We start from the raw sequence: 19,722 nt of genomic DNA on the forward strand, positions 1-19,722 counted from the left end.
GAAGTTGCTTTGTACAGCTTTCTCTGACTGGAAGAGCATGGGAGGAGTTAATTAAAATAATCCTCGCCATCTGGGGTCATTGATTAGACGAGAGTTAATTGGTTGTTCTCTCCTATTACAGGTGAAAGACGTGATTGAGTGTTGTTGTATGTACTAGCAGAGTACCAACCTGACAGGCGATCTTGTTCCAAGCATGCAACAAGTTCTTATGATTCCTATCTTTATTTGGGCTGTGTATAGGTAACTGACAGCTCTGTCTCGGAAATCAAAAAACAAAAAAAACACCGGGTTATGTGCATGAAACAAAAACATACCAACTGCTTATAATTCAAAACACCTCGCCGCACTGGAAAATGTGGGCACAGGAATAATGTACTGTAAATGGTGGAGACTTGTGGTACCCTCTCCCACCTAGAGGTGGCACAATACAATACACATTTACATCGTGAATTTGCGACTTCAATCCCCCCCCTCCTCCCCAGACCACCAGCAAAGAAATACACCCCTACACATGAATTGGGTTCATGCTGATCCTGTGTATCAAGTCTGGATTTTTTCAGCCCAGAACTGTTGGAGCAGTAGCACGACAAACAAACACACCAGTCCATGAATTGTCATCACGATTTAAACACAGGAGGCCATTCAGCCCATCAAAGCCTATGCTAGTATTGCCAACCTCTGTTTACCCATGGATAATCCTTTTAAATGGTGATCTTCGAGCAAGAAAGCAGCACCTACCATTTTTAGTCTTTGATACGACTCAGCTGCGGTTTGAACTGCCGACCTCTCAGATTCAGAGCCGATGCTCGACCCGTGACACCACCGATCACCATTGTTATGGATTCACAAACTGTGCTGTAACTTTCAGCCAAAACTGTCGAGCTAATTCAAAAGCTCTGACTTTTTTTAACTCCACCTTTCTTGACGGAAGACATTTTGAAAAAGCAGATTGTAAATTGTGTAATCACCACTGTGAGGTTGAGGGAACGGTTGGATTTTGTAATTTTGATGATTGTAATGATTGTGTTATATTAATTCTGTTTGTGTGATTGTTTTTTTGCTGTGCACCTCTTGTGCAACTGTTCCCATCTGCCCTATTAGTTTGTTATCTAATCAATTTTGTGATAAAGATTTTCCAGGGTGTCTTGATGACCCTCATTGGTCTTCAATGTGCTGTTAGGCAGCTTGAGGGGGGGATGGAAAGCAGCGTTAAGAGGGGGGGGTGGGGCTGATCGCGAGTGGGGGAAGGGAATGGGGAATGCAGCACGAAGGGGGGGGATTGCAAGCGGGTGAAGGGAATAGTGAATGAATCATGAGGGGGAGGGAATGGGGAATGCAGCGCGAGAGGAGGGAATGGGGAATGCAGCGCGAGAGGAGGGAATGGGGAATGCAGTGCGATGGGAGGGAATGGGGAATGCAGTGCGAGGAGAGGGAATGGGGAATGCGGTGCGAGAGGAGGGAATGGGGAATGCGGTGCGAGAGGAGGGGATGGGGAATGCGGTGCGAGAGGAGGGGATGGGGAATGCGGTGCGAGAGGAGGGAATGGGGAATGCGGTGCGAGAGGAGGGAATGGGGAATGCGGTGCGAGAGGAGGGAATGGGGAATGCGGTGCGAGAGGAGGGAATGGGGAATGCGGTGCGAGAGGAGGGCATGGGGAATGCGGTGCGAGAGGAGGGAATGGGGAATGCGGTGCGAGCGGAGGGAATGGGGAATGCGGTGCGAGGGGAGGGAATGGGGAATGCGGTGCGATGGGAGGGAATGGGGAATGCGGTGCGATGGGAGGGAATGGGGAATGCGGTGCGATGGGAGGGAATGGGGAATACAGTGCGAGGGGAGCTGAAGGAATGAGGAATACAGTGCAAGAGAAGGGGAGGGAATGGGGAATGCAGCGCGAGGGGATGGGAGGGATCGGGGAATGCAGAGCAAGGAGAGGGGAAGGAACGGGGAATGCAGCACGAGAGGAGGGGAGGGAACGGGGAATGCAGCACGAGAGGAGGGGAGGGAACGGGGAATGCAGCACGAGAGGAGGGGAGGGAACGGGGAATGCAGCGCAAGAGGAGGGAGGGAACGGGGAATGCAGCGCGAGAGGAGGGGAGGGAACGGGGAATGCAGCACGAGGGGAGGAAATGGGGAATGCAGCATCAGGGTTGAGTAGACAGTGTGCCAGGGCATTACTGGGGTGACAAAACGCACCCAAACAACGTTTTCTTTTTAACCACCGTGTTCTTTACAAAACCAGGCGGGAGCATTTAAAAATAGAACCCATGCTGCAAATCTGTTCATATGATAGGCCACTAGTGTGCCAAATTTGGTGCTTTCCTCACAAAATGCACAATTGTTATGCTATATTTCGCTAAGTTGCCCCACTACATAGATCATCATGGATTGTAAAAGCATGTTCGAGAGCACAGCCTTGTGGCAAATGAAGTTCCACTTTCTGCACATTTCTTAATCTTTTCTCTTAAAAATATTATCGTCTGAACAGTAGAACAAATTATAAGCTTAATGCTTTGCTTGAATAAATACACTTGGTTATAAAAATCACTAATTTGTTAAAATTTTAAGATTTCACTCCAGATTTTGACACTTATTTAGTCCACAAGATCCAACTCTCAAGTCAATGTAATAATTCGATTATAATACTTTAATTAGTCCATGAAAGTAGATCGTGTTTCCACATCAAGGGATGTTTGAATAGGCCAAACAAAATGGTGAATTAAGACCCCTGCAAACTGATAGAGGGCTGAACAAGCTGAGCCTTGATGCGACCGTTTTTACAGCCATTTTTCCCTGCTGTGCAGGGGTTGGGCTTTTTCTTGAGGCAATGTTTTATGGCCGGATGCCCTTCCTGACACCAACCCTGGTCGCCTCTTACGACACACAGGGATATGGTACACCTATTCTAACCGGGGCATACACCGGGACCAGTACACTGGTACTCATTTCGACGACCTCGGAAGGATGACAGGCTGAGTCAACCCCCTGGTGTTAATTCAGCAGCCAACGGGGCTTGAACTCAGGACCCTGGGATCCCAAGCCACCACCCTAACCACTAAGCCAACACCAGGCTTCAAGCTGAGCCTTGATAAAGGATATAATTAAACCAGGGCATTAATTATCTTCAAAAGGGGTGTTTAAATTAACCCAAACATGCAATTTTTTACTCTTGCACTTCCTTGGGGTTTTTTTTCTTAGTGTGCATGCAAAGTTTCAGGCTGCTAGGTTTCATGGTTTTTGGAGTTATGGAAACACATACACACACACATACACACACACATACACACACACATACACATACACATACACATACACACACACACACACACACACCTATCAGTGTAGATTTAAGCACATATATGACGTTTAAGCTTGATAAAGCCATGAAGGGGTTATCGCAGATCGGTCACATTATTCCTCTGGCTTGTTGATCAGAAACCACAATTGGCTATTTAAATTCCATTCTGAAATGTGTTTTGCTTTCCTTTTGTAGGAACAAATGCAGTTGTAATCAGCTATCTATTGAAGCATCAGGTTGCAGCCCCGGGGGGGTTTTTAACCGAGAATCTGGATACAAGGACAAGAGGCTGGAAGAATGTATTCCTACAGGGTAAGAAAACCTCACATGTTGAGTTGGTATTTTCCAGGTGAACAACGTCTCACTCAAATCCTAAATCATTTAACGTATGATTGTCTTCCACCTCCAAGGTGCTTGTCACAAATTTGTTTTAATGAACGATTTTGCTAAGCGGTGTATCGACGTTATGTGCACTTTTGAATGATTGTACATGTATGATTCATGAAAGAATTGTTTGATACCCACTCATGAGGCAAAAGGTGGGAGTTAAGTGATACGCAGCTTTCAAAATGGCATGAATGCTAAACGAGGCGATGTGGGAGTTAAGTGATACGCAACTTTCAAAATGGCATGAATGCTAAACGAGGGGATGTGTGCGTCAGGTCAGGTATGGGAGCATGTGCCAGAGCAGCGCGTCGCTGCATCCACTTTCCGCTGGTACTCCAGGGGCCTCTGTCTGGCCATCCCCCAGGCAGATGTCTGGCCCATCCCCATCTTCTTGAGATGCTGATCAACCTGCAACCACGAGGCACATGGTCAGGCCATTGGCCTCCTCCACTGATGAGGCTCTCTCACTGAGAGAATCTGGTGAGCAGGATCAGCGTCAGGAAAACGAGCCACATGTCCATACAGTCGCAGCTGACTCTCACGGACGATGCAGGTAAGAAATCTCATTTGAGTCTCTCTCAGCAACCGCTCATTGTACACAAAGTCTGACCAGCGAGACACAAGGATTCTCCGAAGAAACCGAGGACAAAAGTAATTAAGTCTCCGTATCAGATCCCTGGTCAGAGTCCAAGTCGCACATCCATGGAGCAAGACTGGAAGCACCAAGGACCTGAAGACTTGGACGTTTGTCCTCCCACACAGGTACCGACAGCACCACACCCCATGATCCAATGAATCCATGACTCCCCAGACCCAAACCACACGTCTGTTGACCTCTGGCTCACAGCCAGCAGAGATATGAATATCACTGCCAAGGTAAGTGAATCTCTCCATGACCTCAACATCCTCACCACAAACAGGTACAGACAGGGCAGCAGCATCCAAGATGTCATTGAAAGCCTGGATCTTAGTTTTGACCCAGGAATCCCATAATCCCAGCGGCTCAGACTCTTCATTCAGCACCTCGAGGGCCCCCAAAAGGATATCTAAAGTCTCTGCAAAGATGACGATCTTCTGTGAAATCAAGGTCAGAGATCTTTCCATTCCAAAACGATGCACCGCAGCTTGATCTCTCCGACATCCTCTGCAGAATCCAGTCCATGCAAGTGCTGAAAAGTGTGGGGGGCAGTACACACCCCTGACGAACTCCAGTGGCAGCTGGAAATTCCTTGGCGATGGTATCACCACATCTCACAACACTCTCAGTAACAGAATATAGTTCAGACATCAGATTGATCAGTTTTGGTGGCACCCCACGAAGACCAAGAATCCTCCAGAGGGAATGCCCATTCACAGAATCAAACGCTTTGCCGAGATCAACATCGGCTGCAAGCAGCCCCTGCCAAAACTCATCTGCATTCGGTGAGGACCTGAAGAGCAAGGATACGGTCAATCGTTGACCTCTTTGGTATAAAGCCTGACTGCTCGGGACACTGGTGCTCATGCTGATGGTGGCGAACCCTTTCAAGAATTATTCAAGCAAAGACCTGCGTTCCAGGCAGAGCACAGAATTGCGTGCAATGATGTGAGTACAGCATTTCCACCAGCCTTGAGAAGTTCAGCATGGATGTCACAGATCCCAGGAGCTTTACCCCATTTCAACGGGTTCACCACAACCTGTGTTTCCACAAACGAGGGTGGACCACAGTCGATTGGAGTGTCAGCAATAGGGATAATAACACTCCTGACATACAACTTGACAGCTGGTGGATCAGCCTGGTACAGCCGCTCAAAGTAACCGGCCCAGCGAGCATTCATTTCGGACTCCTCTGTCAAGAGCCCACCACCCTCTGCTCCAACTGCAGTACACCGAGGGACTGGCTTGGAGGAACACAATGCGTGAATTCCCCTGTAAGCAGGACGAGAATCATTTGACCACAGGTGATGCATTACCCCCTCACAGATTCCTCGCATATAGGCCTCCTTGTCCACTCTAAGTGCACGTACAGTTTTACACCTCAGCTTACTGAACAGCTCAGCTATGCCATTCAGCCTGGCCCTGTTACTCTGGTCAAAGGTATCCAGTGTCCCTTGAAACACAAAACTCCTCCCTGTCTGATGGTGAGTTCCAAGACGTCCACCGGCAACATCAAGGATGGTGGTCTTAAAGGCACTCCACAACTCTTCAGGATTCCCCCAAAGCACCCAGACCCCCCAAATCTCCACTCAGCCTATTCGCAAACTCCTCAGCTACCCTCTCATCCTTGAGCTTGCCAACATCCAGCTGAGGCTGGGTTGGTACTATTCTCCTGGATTTAAGCTGCAACTTCAAAGATGCGACAACAAGCCTGTGGTCAGTATTGAGGAGCTGAGCACTCCGGTAGACCCTGCAGTTCTGTATCATCCTCCAGCGACCATCAACGAGCACATGGTCAATCTCCTTTGCCACACCGCTAGCGTTGAAATACCAATTCCAGCGATGAGCCTGTGCGTGCTGAAACCATGAACCAGCCACCCTAAGTCCATGACTTCTTGCAAAGTCAAGGAACTTGGTGTTATTCCGGTTCACAATTCCAGACCCATGGGGACCAACACATGTCTCGTAACCATCCCTATCAGTTCCAGTCGATGCATTCAAATCCCCCAAGACGAGAAGAGTATCTCCTCTGGGGCACTGATCAACCACAGACTCTAGTGTGGCGTAGAATGCATCCTTCACAGTGAGGTCAGTCGACCATATACAGAGACCAGGGAAATGACACCCAAGGAGTGACGAATCCTTAGGCTCATAATACGCTTGTTGACCGGTGTTACCTCAATAATCATTGGTGTCAGCTTTTTGGACACAGCTACAGCAACTCCTTGGGCATTGTAACCATGAGAGTGACCAGACCAATAGTCGGTGTAACCACCGCCATTATCTCGGTATTATCCGGTCTCTGAACCTCAGAGTGCTGCAATACTGATGTTCAAATGCTTAAGCTCAGATGATGAGAGAGACAGGTGATCATCTTCTCTTAGGTGGAAGATATTCCAGGCACCCACCCAAAGGGACTAGCTCAGGTTAACCCAAGGAAACCGCCGTATGGTTTATGACACCTCAGAACCATCCCGACACACACTACTGCAATCTGACCTAGGAATGTTACCCCGTGGCTTCCCTCCTCTCATCAAATATTGGGGGTCCCGAAGGCCTTGCCACAATCCCAGAAACCGGCGAGCTGCCCTGTGAAGGGCAGCTGCACAGCAATTACTCCCACGGAGTGGGTTTTCAGATTTTGTGTTTTTTCAATGCTTCTTGAATGTTTTGTGGAATGAAGGGTTTTACGGTGGCTGGAGTGCAAATCCTGCCACCAACCTCCTAATAGAAAGTAACCCAACTGCAGGAGGACGTCCGGGGACACAGTTGGGCACTCGATATGGATGGCTGTTGGCTCACAAGGAGCTCCTCCACCCTTTGACATGTTTTGTTCTTCATCCTGCTGGGTGTCCATGTCATACACCCTCCTCACCAAGAAACTTAGTGGGGTAGGTGGTTTAGTCACCGACAACCCGACCATCGAACAGGTTTATACAGGTTTACATGATACTTGTTGCAAATCGCAGATATAATCTGACCTGACGTGATAGGAGGTGCCTCAAAATTAGATTTAGGTTACTTCACATCTTGATTTATTGCTTTTATAATTGTTGATTTTTTTTCTGTTTTTTAAATCATTATTTTTTTTTAAGTTGCTGGTGTCCGTGTATCTGTATGTATGTATGTATGTATGTATGTGTGTGTGCATGTTTTTACATCGACGTACTTCTGCTCACCGGGCACTTTTTGTCGTTCCGTGACGAGCATAAAATCTGTGATTCACATCGTCTTTTAAACATAATTTTTAGCATTTAGATAAAAGATTGTCAATTTCATAATTGTTAACCATAATTGTGCCTGGATGCAAATCACTCACATAAATATTGCAAATATGAGACGCATCTGTGGATGAGAGGTGTGTGTGTGTGTGTGTGTGTGTGTGTGTGTGTGTGTGTGTGTGTGTGTGTGTGTGTGTGTGTGTGTGTGTGTGTGTGTGTGTGTGTGTGTGTGTGTGTGTGTGTGTGTGTGTGTGTGTGTGTGTGTTACGGTTCTCGGGGTAGATGGAATAATATCATCAAGAAGGTAGGATCGTATAGATTTGTTTGGTCCATGGACGTGTCGGAGGCATCTCGATGTAATTAAGTCGGGAAACTGTGAGCTTAAATGTTACATGTCACCACACGGGGGGGTGGTGCTGTGTTAATTAGACAGGGATTAAGGATAATTGCCCCCAGTATGTAGTTGCCCCCTTTTACCATTTCCTATGTTTTTGTATTTCAAGACCGGCGATAAAGGGGGATCACGTCCATAAAACAGCAACTACAAAGCCATATGTCCAAGCAAGCAGAAAGCCTGCCTCCAGGGGCGACGGCTGGTGAACCACGCCCCTGGAGTGGATGATTAATGGGCGTTGCATTAATAAGAGGAACGAGCGTGTCTCGGCAAGAGAACGGGGAAGCTGCTCGTTGAAGGAGGAGAGAAACATGGGCGCGCTGTTTTTGTGGTGAGCAGACCTAGTTTTGGATAGAATCGGTGGTCAGAACACGACCAGGAAGAAAACACAGAAACGAGTGAGGCAGAAGTTTCGGTGAAGATGGGAGGATTGAGATAGAATCGGTGTTCTGAAAGGAGAATGGAGAGGACAGAGTTTGTGGAGGACACGATCGAAAGAGGATCTCGTTTTTGGTCTCTCAGCACGACAAAATGGCTGTGCGATTCTCATGTTCGTGCTGGTGAATTTGCAGCGTGCTGGGCAAGACGCTAGCCATTGACTATTGGCTGAATCGTGTGGGACCAGCGCCGAAGCCTCGTGTCAAGCCATCGGGGGAAAGATGCCTCGCAAAGCAGCGGCGTCGGCGAGGACTATTGACGCAAGAAGTTGCACGACGGTCTCTGAGCCTTGGCATTGACGAACGCCGCTCGAATTACCTCCCGTACCTTTGCCCGCCCAGAGACTGGCTGTGCGCCATTTTGGGAGCATTTTCCTGCACAATGACGTGGTTTGGTGACTTTGAAGATACTCAAACTCCATTCTGGACCCGCAGCTCAGTGTTGAAATATAGGAGGGATTTTTTCTTTGTTTTATTGTGTCCCCTTGTTTGCATTTAAGTCCCTGTGGAGGAACCTCTAAATTAGATTTAGATTACTTCATGTCTTGATTCATTTCTCTTCTAATTGTTGATTTTTCTGTTTTTTAAATCATTATTTATTTAAGTGGCTGGTGTCCGTGTATCTGTTGTGCGTTCGAGTGCAACCTATGTACCTCCGTCCTTTGCCGCCCTTTCCTTCCCGCACGCGCCATAATCTCCGAGAATTTCTGATGTAATTCTCCAAGAGAACTGTTTGGCCATCCGTCCAGGTAGGGGCAGACCACATGGGCCAGATAAAAACGTGTCGCGGCTGAATCCGGCCCATGGGTTAGATGCTCCTCATGCCTCCTCGATGTGATAACAGCATGCGCTTGCAAAATTATTTGTGCACTGAATTTGAGGCGAGTCTCTTGCACTGATGCTGAAATGTATCTTTTTTTAATTTAATTTTTCATCTGGTACTCCTGACAAAACGGCCCTCTCGTGTTATGTCACCGGCAGGGTTTACGAGTGTAGCAAGCGGTGCAGCTGCAATGCACAGATGTGCCAGAACCGTTTGGTACAGCATGGGCTGCAGGTGCGTCTGCAACTCTTCAACACGCTGACCAAAGGCTGGGGAATCCGTTGCCTTGATGACATTGAGAAAGGTTCATTCGTCTGCATCTATGCCGGTGCGTTCATATACTTGATGGAACTTGCTTTCACATAAATCTCACAAAGGGCCCGTTGGCCAGCTCCACACTGACTCCAGTACACTTGCTAACATTGGTTACATTGATCAACTGAATTGATTTTCTTGACCACAAACAAACCAGAGAGTTTACTTGACATTAAACATAGGAGGTAACCTTGGATAATTTCATTGGCTGACCTATTTATAACATTTGTCCTGTAAGTACAGTGCAGTGACAGTTCGTGTTTTGCTAGTGGGAGTAGCGGGAGAATTATGGGTGAAAGTGGCATTAACGTGTTACCTGCGCAGTGATCCGCTGTGTTTTCAGGTTGGGCACGAGGATAACGTGTCACATTCCAGCAATATGACTGGGGGTACAAATCCCAAACGATCTCTCAGTAAAATTTTATTTGACATTACAGTTGAGACATCATACCTCCATCATTCGTACTCTGATTCCTTCTTTCATTGGTTGGAAACGTGAAGCTTTTCCTTCCTTCAGAGGATTTAAAACTGAACAATCTCAAAAATGTTAACATTCACATTTATTCACCTAGTTATTTAATTGTTAAACTTACTTATTCTCCTTTCAAGGAAATACAGTATTTTATCCCTCTTGTTACAATCTATACCCAGTATGCCTGGTTTTGGTTTTATGGTTAGGGTGGTGGGCTTGGGATCTCATGAGCTTGAGTTCAAATCCCACTTCGCTGTTGAATTAATACCAGGTGGGGTTGACTAAGCCTGTCATCCTTCCGAGGTTGGCAAAATGAGTGCCAGCTTGCTGGTATCTTGCGGCGGAGTGGTGAGCTGTCCAGGATTGTGCCCAATAGCCCAGGAGACTGCTTAGGCAGGACCAACGCTCTGCACAGAGTATGGTCCCAATGGATGGATGGATGGATACCCAGTGATCATGGCAGTTCCACATTTGCATTATAATGATACGGCACCATTATATTAACGGAGAGTTGAATTATTCCTCACTGCAAAAGTAAATGACTCTCCTGAAAATTTCCACATAAATCCTTTTATTTATTTATTTATTTATTTTTAATGGTCATTTCCTTTATTGTCCAAGGATTTATTAATTGCATTTCTCAAACCTATATTGATCGATAAACACCCATTGGTTTCCCTTCATATTTTTCTTTAATGGCTGATCTGTCTCGTGGTGAATTTTGCTTTTCAAGCAATATGATTACAAAAATGAATACAAGAAAAACATTGAACAGATTGAGGAAATCGCACAATAAATTTCTGGGCAATGCGTCTGGGTTCATTGTCTGGAGATGGTTGAGTGAGGGTTGTGAATCTCAGTTGTCTTCCAATTACATCGACAAATGTTATCCTGTCATTCAGGGAAGGTGCATTAGCGGTGTGTGATTTATCAGAAAGTTTGGAAAAGTTGCCCTGTTCTTCACAAAAAAAAATGTGTACCCATGATTGAGGCTCATGGAAGAGCGAGAGCAGAATGTAAGGGAACAAAATGGAAAGGGGGAAAAATGGGGAGATCAAGGGGAAGGGGAGAAGGACACATGCTGAATGAAACCTAACAAGAAGAGGAAAGGGAAGGTGGGGGTGAAATGGAAAACTAACGAGCTAACCGACAACTCGCAAACGAAAGGAGGTGTGAGAGACAGACACACACACAATAACCTGAATAAAACAGGGTGCTTGGGAATGGGGTCCTTTGGTGTAGAAGAGATCATGAGTTTGGTTGGGGGATGACCTGAGTTGGTGGTGAACAGCTAGCTGTCTTCCTGAAGGGAAGAATGGGACTGAACAGACTGGGGAAGCTTTTGGTTCTTCATGTGAGAGAAAAGAGGAACAAATGAGTGGAGGTGAGCAGTGAGCCTGGATTTTGTGAGTTTAACAAGAAGAGGGTTACTGGCAGACTCTGTGCCCTGCAGAAACCTGGGAGGAACAGAGCCAAGAGAGGGCAGAGGGTGCAAGATAAAAAAGGAGGCGGTGGAATACTGCGATGCCATTGACCTGCCTGCAACCTGAAAATAACAGGCCTCGACACTCAACTTCGGCATTGGAGATCCTAATGATTTTGAGGGCCTTGCTTTCCACGGCATCAAGAACTGGACAAGGTGCGAGTCAGGGACGCCAGTCCAAAGGGTAGAACAGTACTCCATCAAACTGCATATGAAGGCCTTGTGGGTTGTCTAAATTTCAGAATGGCCAAGGAAAGACCTTGCACGATGAAGGATGCATCGTCAGCGGCTGGCTTTGGAGGCCATCTTGGATCTATGGTCTGTCAAAGCACTAATTGTGAGGCCCAAACGTTTGAGTGACAACTGCTTGAAGTACTTTGTTTCGGAAGGACGTGGGAGGGTTTGCTCGACTGTCCTTTTGGAGAGATGGGGGTGAGTGTCTCGTATGTGTCGGGGTTGAAAAACCTATTCCAATTGTTGGAGCAGCTCCTGATTCTACCAAGGTCTGCAGAGGGGGAAGAGTGCTGACTGCCTGTCTGAAGGATGAGAAATGATATTGCAAATGGTGAAATCATCAGCAAAGAGCTAATCGGAGATTGTCAAGATTGGGCTGCCCAGGGAATCAGAAAGATCATTGATGAAGAAGAGGAACAAGACTTGGCCTACAAGAGTGCTTGACAGGGAGATGATATGAGATGTTCCTGTTAAGAACTACCTGCTGAATATTGGAGTGGAGGAAGTTTTCATTGGTTGGAAATATTAAACTTTGCTGATCCATGACAAGAGGTGGCCTTGGATGCCTTGTAATCAGAGAGTTTGGAGATCAAGGCAGGGTACCAGACTTGAAATATGTCCAGAGATGACCCTGATCTCGTGTCTGATATTGAGGGCCTCCATCCATTGCTTGGAGAGTAAAGGTAGAATGACCAGGTCTGAAACTGAACTAATGACCTGCGATCAGGCTGTTGGAGTAATGGAAGGATTTGATGTCAACTGAAATGATAGATTCCATGAAGTTGTTTATAATTGGAAGCAAGCTAATAGGCCTGTTGTTAAGATCATCTGTTTTTTTGCACAATGTTTGTGTATAACAGTGAGGTTGGCTCACTTCCATGGAGGCAGGAATTGACCAAGAGAGAATGTTCGAGTGAACAAAGCAGAAAGAGGATGAGTAAGAGCAGCAGGATGGGGTTTTCGGACACGTGCACTGATGTCGTCTGGGCCTGTTGCAGAATTGGACTCAAAGTTTTCCAGAAACCTCTCCACCTTCTGAAGTGGAAAAGACAACTTATCCAGGAGTGGTTAGGTATGACAGGGAAGGGATGGTACACTTTGGTTTCATAAGGTTTGGAAGCAAACACAGAATGGAGGCATTCGGCCTTCTCATGAGTAGTCAATTGTGGTGCCATTCAAAGTGGGGGAGGACACACCAGAGATGGACTTCAACAAGGCACCACCAGGTCTTTGAAGAAGGAGACAGGTTTTTAGAGTTTGGCCAGATATTGTTTTCTGGCTTTCCTGAGAGTGGATACACACCTGTTTTAGGCATAGTGGAATTATCTGACGTTGTCTTCGGTTGAATTTTCCTTCCATGAAGAGAAAGCAACTGCTTCACCACAGGATTCTGTGTACCATGGATGAGGGATAGGTATGATAACTGCAGACGAAATGGTATAAATCTGTACATAAGGGAAAGCAGGCTTGTACAGAAGGATTTCCCAAGCAGTATTAATATCAGGAGAGGTGGAAATGAGAGGGCAGCTTGCAGTCCCCTGCCAGTCAACTTGGGTGAACTGCCAGACTCTATGGCACTGAGGCAGCTCTGTGACGAGCCAGAGAGATGTTGACTCTCACAAGCACATGATCAGATGACCTTGTTGGAGCACAAGAGGAACAGGAAACATTTGTATGAAAATTTGTCATTACCAAGCCCGGAAGGGAGGACATTGGGAGAAATTCTGGTCGAGAAGTTCACTGAAGTCGTAGTCAGCCATTGCTGCATTGCCATGGGTGGTCGAAGAGGTACCAACATCCAGCCAATAAGCAAGGAGACAGTTGAAATTATAACATGGTCCAAGTTGGCAGGGAGGAAGGTGAATTCGCGCCCGCCGGCATGCGATCGGCCATGTAACTCGAATCGCGACCGCGTCACCCAACGGACGGACAATTCAGTCATGACCCTCTCGGAACAACTCCCGGAGCTAGTCACGGGTGGGGGTTTAACCTCACCACAACTCAGTCCGCATTCTTCCCGCGCGAAATAGGGTGAATCGCCGAATGTCGATATACCGAAGTACCCGCGCGAGTTGCATACCGAGAAGTTGTACCACGCCACAGGTAGACTCCGGACACGAACCGCTTTCGCGGCTCGTTCCGTACTGCAGGGATAACCGAGCGGAGCTATCGTCGACCTTGACGGTTCCGATTAATTACCGAGTGTTTTAAACCCACTACCAATCCCTTACGTGATGCAAGATGGAGATTCAATAAAAGGAAAAGTCGAAGCAAAACGGAGAACAATTGGACAAGCACATTTATTCACGGAAGGCACGTATATTACAATAAAACAAAGGAACAAAAGCAATACACGTATACGTTTATGTAAAGAAAAACACAAGCAAAGAACCAACGCAGATCTACAACCGAATATGACTTACACGGCAACACTTATAACAGTTCTACTTTTCAAGACTGGCACCACCCACAGACATTTATACAAAACCCCAAAAGAAAAGGAAGTCGCGACTTTCCTTAGCGTGTCGAGTCCTTGGCGACCGTAACTCCGAGTTACGGCGTGGTCCACTGAACGACCGTAACACGTAACTCCGGCGTGGTCCACTGGCTCGTGCCGCACGCCTGCACGTGTCGTCCGCCCGACAGCTCGGACGAACGAACAGAACCTGCGACCAGGGACGATCACCACAACTCTCCACAATTCCCCTTCAGGGACAAGGGAACAGGAAAGGGAACGACGTTCTCGTCAACCTTCACGCCCACACCTTTTGTCAATCGCTTGAACGAACCGAGAGCCTCCCGCTTCCAACTCTCCACACCCACGCCTTTTTGTAGGGGCCGGCTCTGCCCCATTTGCCCCGCCCCATTTCTGTCTCCACCTCCCTTCTGGAAGCTTCTCAAAAAGGGGCGTGTCCTCGCGTTCCCCCCTCCCCGCGCCTTGCGGGGGACGGGGAAAGTCAGTTTTGGCTCGGGGCCAGGGAATCATTCCCCCAAAATCAGGCCCCCACCTTTTTCACCTTTGACCTCTGGCTCAAATCGCCCCTCCCCCATGCCAAAGCGCGGGAAAAGCAGAAGGGAAAATCCCACAGGCGCTGTTGCTTTTTGTTCTTGCACGCGCTGTATGACGAGGGAAGAAAGACTCTGGCGGGAGATGCCCCTTCACACCCCGGCTGCCCCTCCCATCCGTCCCACGGAGATCGTGACCGCACGGTGCTCGTTGAATGGCGAGTGGCGAAGATGTGGTCGCGTAGTTGTGGAAGGTGGCGTCGTGTAGTGAATAGCGTGATCGTTGAGATGTTGGTTGTGGCGATGTTCGTTGTTGTTCTTGCACCAAATTAGCAATAGCCAAAGAAAAACGGCAAACTGAAGCGTCGCAGCCCGAATGGATCACATATATTCCCTCTATACAACGGGTTTGGGCTAACTACATATGAACTTACCGATATATCTCACCTGAGGACCCTTTATGGTGTAATGCGAATTTCCACAACCGTAACAATAGTACAGCCCACACACACAAAGCAGCAAGTGGTTGCCGAGGGGAAAGTGAAGACAGGTACTCCTTGGCAAAAAAAGAGGAGGGGTGGGGGAATGTGGAGAAGGGGAGATGGGAGGATGTGGAATTGGATGTGGGTGTGAGCTTGGTGGGGTGGTATGCTGGGGTAGTGCAAAGGGGGGGGGATGGGACGCTGGCAAATCAAAAAGGGTCGAATGCTCGTGATGAGGCAAGGGTTTGTCACCCAGAGATGTAGAGAGAGGGGTGAAATAGGAGGCAGACTGGGAGAAATGTTTGGAAGCAAGTATGTGGGAGGATTGAACATGTAAATAGGTTTACATTGATGGGTAGAGAGTGGAGGAAGAGGATTTCTTTTTATTATCACGCCCCCCCCCCCCGGAGGGAAGGAGCGGGATATTGTAATCATCCGGTTTGTTAGATTTCATAAGTATATTGATGACTTCTGTCGTGCGCACGCGCACGATAACTCGAACGGAAGAAGCTACCAATGTCAAATTACACCACGTGATTCAGGAGGGTGATGGCTCGCGCTGATTAGATTTTGGTCAAAGGTCAAGGTCACAGTGAGGTCATACATTCGATTTTTGATGGTTTGGTACAGAATCATCGTAGAAACTTCTGGTTTGCGTTGCTACCTTCTCGAGAGACAGCTTTTATTAGACAAGGTCAGAGGTCAAGTTGACGATTTTGTCAGTACCAGTCTATGACTGCTTGCTTGTCTGTTTGTTTGTCTGTCTGTCTGTTAGCAACTTTACGGCAAAACGGCTTTAGCAAACGCTATCAAATTTAATCCACAGGGTAGTTGCCACAGGGCAATCCACAGGGTGGGCAATGAACCTTGGACGACCCCATTAACTTTTGGGTCCAATTGGATCAAAGGTCAAGGTCAAGGTCAAGGTCACGAAAAGATCAAAATCGTTTTTCACTCATAACTTCGTCAAAAATGATCTGATTTACTTCAAACTAAGCTTATAGTGAACCTTATTCTATTTGTCGCTTATAATCCTACCCATTCCTCCAGTGAAAAATGCATATTTGTGAAGATCGGTAGGGTCCGAACTTTTGGGGGTCATGGTCATCGGTCAAAATTACAAATTTTCCATGAAAACTAAAACATGGTTACGAAAATACAACTTTACGGCAAAACGGCTTTAGCAAACGCTATCAAATTTAATCCACAGGTGGGCAATGAACCTTGGACGACCCCATTTACTTTTGGGTCCAATTGGATCAAAGGTCAAGGTCACAAAAAGGTCAAAATCGTTTTTCCCTCATAACTTCGTCAAAATGATCCGATTTACTTCAAACTAAGCTGATAGTGAACCTTATTCTATTTGTGACTTAAAATCCTCACAATCCTATCGTGAAAATGCGTATTTGTGAAGATCGGTAGGGTCCAAATTTTGGGGGTCATCGTCGCCGGTCAAAATTACAAATTTTCCATTAAAACTAAAACATGGTTACGAAAATACAACTTTATGGGAACACGGCTGGCTCAAACTGTCAAATTTTATTCACAGGTGGGCAATGAAAGTCTATATTCAAAATCGTTTTACGATCAGAACGTTTTCATTTATTAACCTCCGCCATCGAAGATGGACGGATTACTGTTTTCACCCCTGTCTGTTTGTTTGTTTGTGAACAGTATTACGGAAAAACTGCTGGACGGATTTCGACGAAACTTGGTGGGGGGGGGGTATGGTCCAAGGATCATGCCATTAGATTTTGGACTTGGTCCCCCCCCCCAAAAAAAATTGTTAGAGGAAAAAATGTTTTTTTTTCATTTCTACATGTTTTAAGTGATTTCCAACCCCCCCCCCCCAAAAAAAAATTGTTAGAGAAAAAAAAATTTTGCACCTTTTTTTTCAAAAAAATTTCGATTTTATTTTTTTGGTATTTCTACATGCGCGTCGATCTAGTTTAGTTTATTCAATCGTGATTCAGTAGAGTCTGATCCGTTTTGACCTACAATGAATAGGATATCAGGTTCACTTTAGTGACCCAGCAGTATTGGCGGCGGAGGTTTTGCACTCTCCCGAGTGCTCCCCCTCTAGTTTGTTATTTAATATTCTTGTTGAACAAATAAAGATAACACAGAATATAAATTGAAAGAATATTTCATTGTTTATTAACAAACACAAATAACAAACCGTTCTCAATACTATATTACATATAGTACATACCGTACCTATAATATGGACTGTATATATTGTAACTGTGAAAGTGAAATTATTATTTATAGTATGGATAAGGTTAGCTGTAAACTCGTGGCCAAGTATATCTTGAGTTTATATTGTTTATTGGCTTTCATTTGACACCATGACCTTTGACCTTACATGGCCTTGAAAGGTCAAAATCATTTTACGGTCATAACTTCGTCAAAAATGGTTTAATTGACTTCAAACTAAGACTAAAATATTCCTTATTCTATTCATTATGATCAACATTCAGGTTAAGGATGTATCTAATTTAAATTTGATCCCCAAAATAACTTTATGCCTTAAATGGGCAGAATTTGTTGTCCCTGGCACCACTTGTTATTATTTTTTAACTTTTAATTTATATTAAACGGAAGTTATAAGGAAGGAATTAAAGTGAGGGTGGTGCATGATGGGACAGATAATTGGAGACTCATCATGGGTATGGGAACAGTTTGGGGGGAGGGGGGGGGGGAAACGAAAGAAAAATAAATGAATAAAAGGGTAGGCCCCAAACTGAGCCTGAGACAAAATATCAAAATGTGTAGGAGAACAAAAAAACAGGCATGGACACTCAGTACGAATAACAATCAACACAAGCGGAAAACATAAAATCTCCGGCAGCACAGCGATTTACTTAGCTTTTTGGAAGCGGATATCTCAGAGGAGAAGCGACCACGTCCAGATAATTGGAAACGGAAATTATGTGTTTGAATCACAGTATCAAGAATCTGCATCTTGGAATTGAAACATCTCAGCTTTATTTGAATCTCCAGTGATTGGGCTGAGGCACAAGGTCTTTGTCTCTCATGTCACAGGTGGGTCAATGGTCTGTTTTTTTTACCTTCTTTTCTCTGATATTACTGCCTCTGCTGTCTCAGTCCTCTGACCCTCCTTTGCTCTTCTTCTGTTATGTAAAGAAAAGAAAAAAGAGGATAGGTATGTCAATCTTTTGTTAATCATGGGCTTTCGACTTTCCTTCTGCCTTCCTGTCAAATGGTCCATGCCTTATCTTTTTCTCCCCACATAACTTGTTTCATGGTGCCGTGGGGTGATAATACAATCGCTGCTGTGTAAATAATGTCCAACAAAAGACGCGTTTGATAGACATTGCTTAGGAACAGCCCAAAGAACACCAATGAACACCATTGAAGCAAGAATGAGGTGCCCTGCAGGAGGTGATTAAGAAATACAATATAATCAATATGAAGGCCTGTCTTGGCTGCTTTCTTGCTTGTGCTGCAGGTTTGAGCTGATGGTGCATTTGTTGGGTGCAAGTATGTCAAACTTTGTGACTTGGCTTTCATGATTGTAAATATATAGCATGTGTCACGATGTGCCCAAAATGGGGCTTACGTGCGGTGTGCGTGCGCGCAGTCTTCACTTCACTGTGCCGAAGTCCTGCCGTGTTGCCATCATGACTTTGGGAATTTTATTTTTTGCAGGGAAGATCCTGACGGATGACTTTGCAGACAAAGAAGGGCTCGAAATGGGTGATGAGTACTTTGCCAACCTGGACCACATTGAGAGTGTGGAGAGGAACAAGGAAGGGTAGGAATGTTTCACATTTGTTCAAAATGTAATCCAAATTTTATTCTCTTATAAATGTCTTTGCACTTTGACTGGCATCGTAAGGAAACCTTTATGATTGTAAAGTGACGTCATTTACATTGAGATTAAATTCAAAGGAAATTAATAGGTGTTTAAGTTTCTGTTTTGGGGGTTAAAAACCTTTGCACTTTGCGAATGGACATTGCACTTTTGTGTTCATCATTTCGGAGATGTGAAGAATTTCCAGTAGAGTTCTTCCATTAAAAAAAAGACAGACAGCAAGGGGAACGCTTAAGGAACTATTAAAAATATTTAATATGAGCAAATACCACCCGTTGCACTGCTGACGGGAATACGAAGAGAGGGCGGGCAGAGAAGGAGGGGGAGGGGGGAGAGGTGAGGGGGGGGTAAGAGGAGGAAGAGGGGTAGAATAGAGAGGAGGGGCAGAATGGAGAGGAGGAGGAGAAGGGGGCAGAGAGGAAAAGGAGGAGAAGGGGGCAAGGAGGAGAAGGGGGCAGAGAGGAGGAGGAGGTGAGCGGGGCAGAGAGAGAGGGGGCAGAGAGGAGGAGGAGGAGAGCGGGGCAGAGAGAGGGGGCAGAGAGGAGGAGGAGGAGGAGAGGGGGCAGAGAGAGGAGGAGAGGGGGCAGAGGGAGGAGGAGGAGAGGGGGCAGAGAGGAGGAGGAGGAGGAGGAGAGGGGGCAGAGAGAGGAGGAGAGGGGGCAGAGGGAGGAGGAGGAGAGGGGGGCAGAGAGGAGGAG

The 19,722-nt window shown here is 46.3% G+C and overlaps 1 protein-coding gene across 4 annotated transcripts in view; it reads left to right on the top strand.

Moving 5' to 3' along the window:
- The window catches only part of SETDB1 (SET domain bifurcated histone lysine methyltransferase 1), a 164,483-nt gene that overhangs the window by 116,707 nt on the left and 28,054 nt on the right, over window positions 1-19,722 (top strand). For all 4 annotated transcript variants that reach the window (XM_085849564.1, XM_085849563.1, XM_085849561.1 and 1 more), the window contains 3 exons: window positions 3,491-3,607; window positions 9,353-9,522; window positions 18,859-18,964. In XM_085849564.1, coding sequence (XP_085705690.1) covers window positions 3,491-3,607; window positions 9,353-9,522; window positions 18,859-18,964 — 393 coding nt within the window. The remainder of the gene's footprint in view (window positions 1-3,490; window positions 3,608-9,352; window positions 9,523-18,858; window positions 18,965-19,722) is intronic.

The sequence above is a fragment of the Eptatretus burgeri genome, chromosome 12 (genome assembly GCF_056783735.1).
Source record: "Eptatretus burgeri isolate ZD-2024b chromosome 12, Ebu_testis_v1, whole genome shotgun sequence".
In the NCBI taxonomy this organism is placed as follows: Eukaryota; Metazoa; Chordata; class Myxini; order Myxiniformes; family Myxinidae; genus Eptatretus; species Eptatretus burgeri.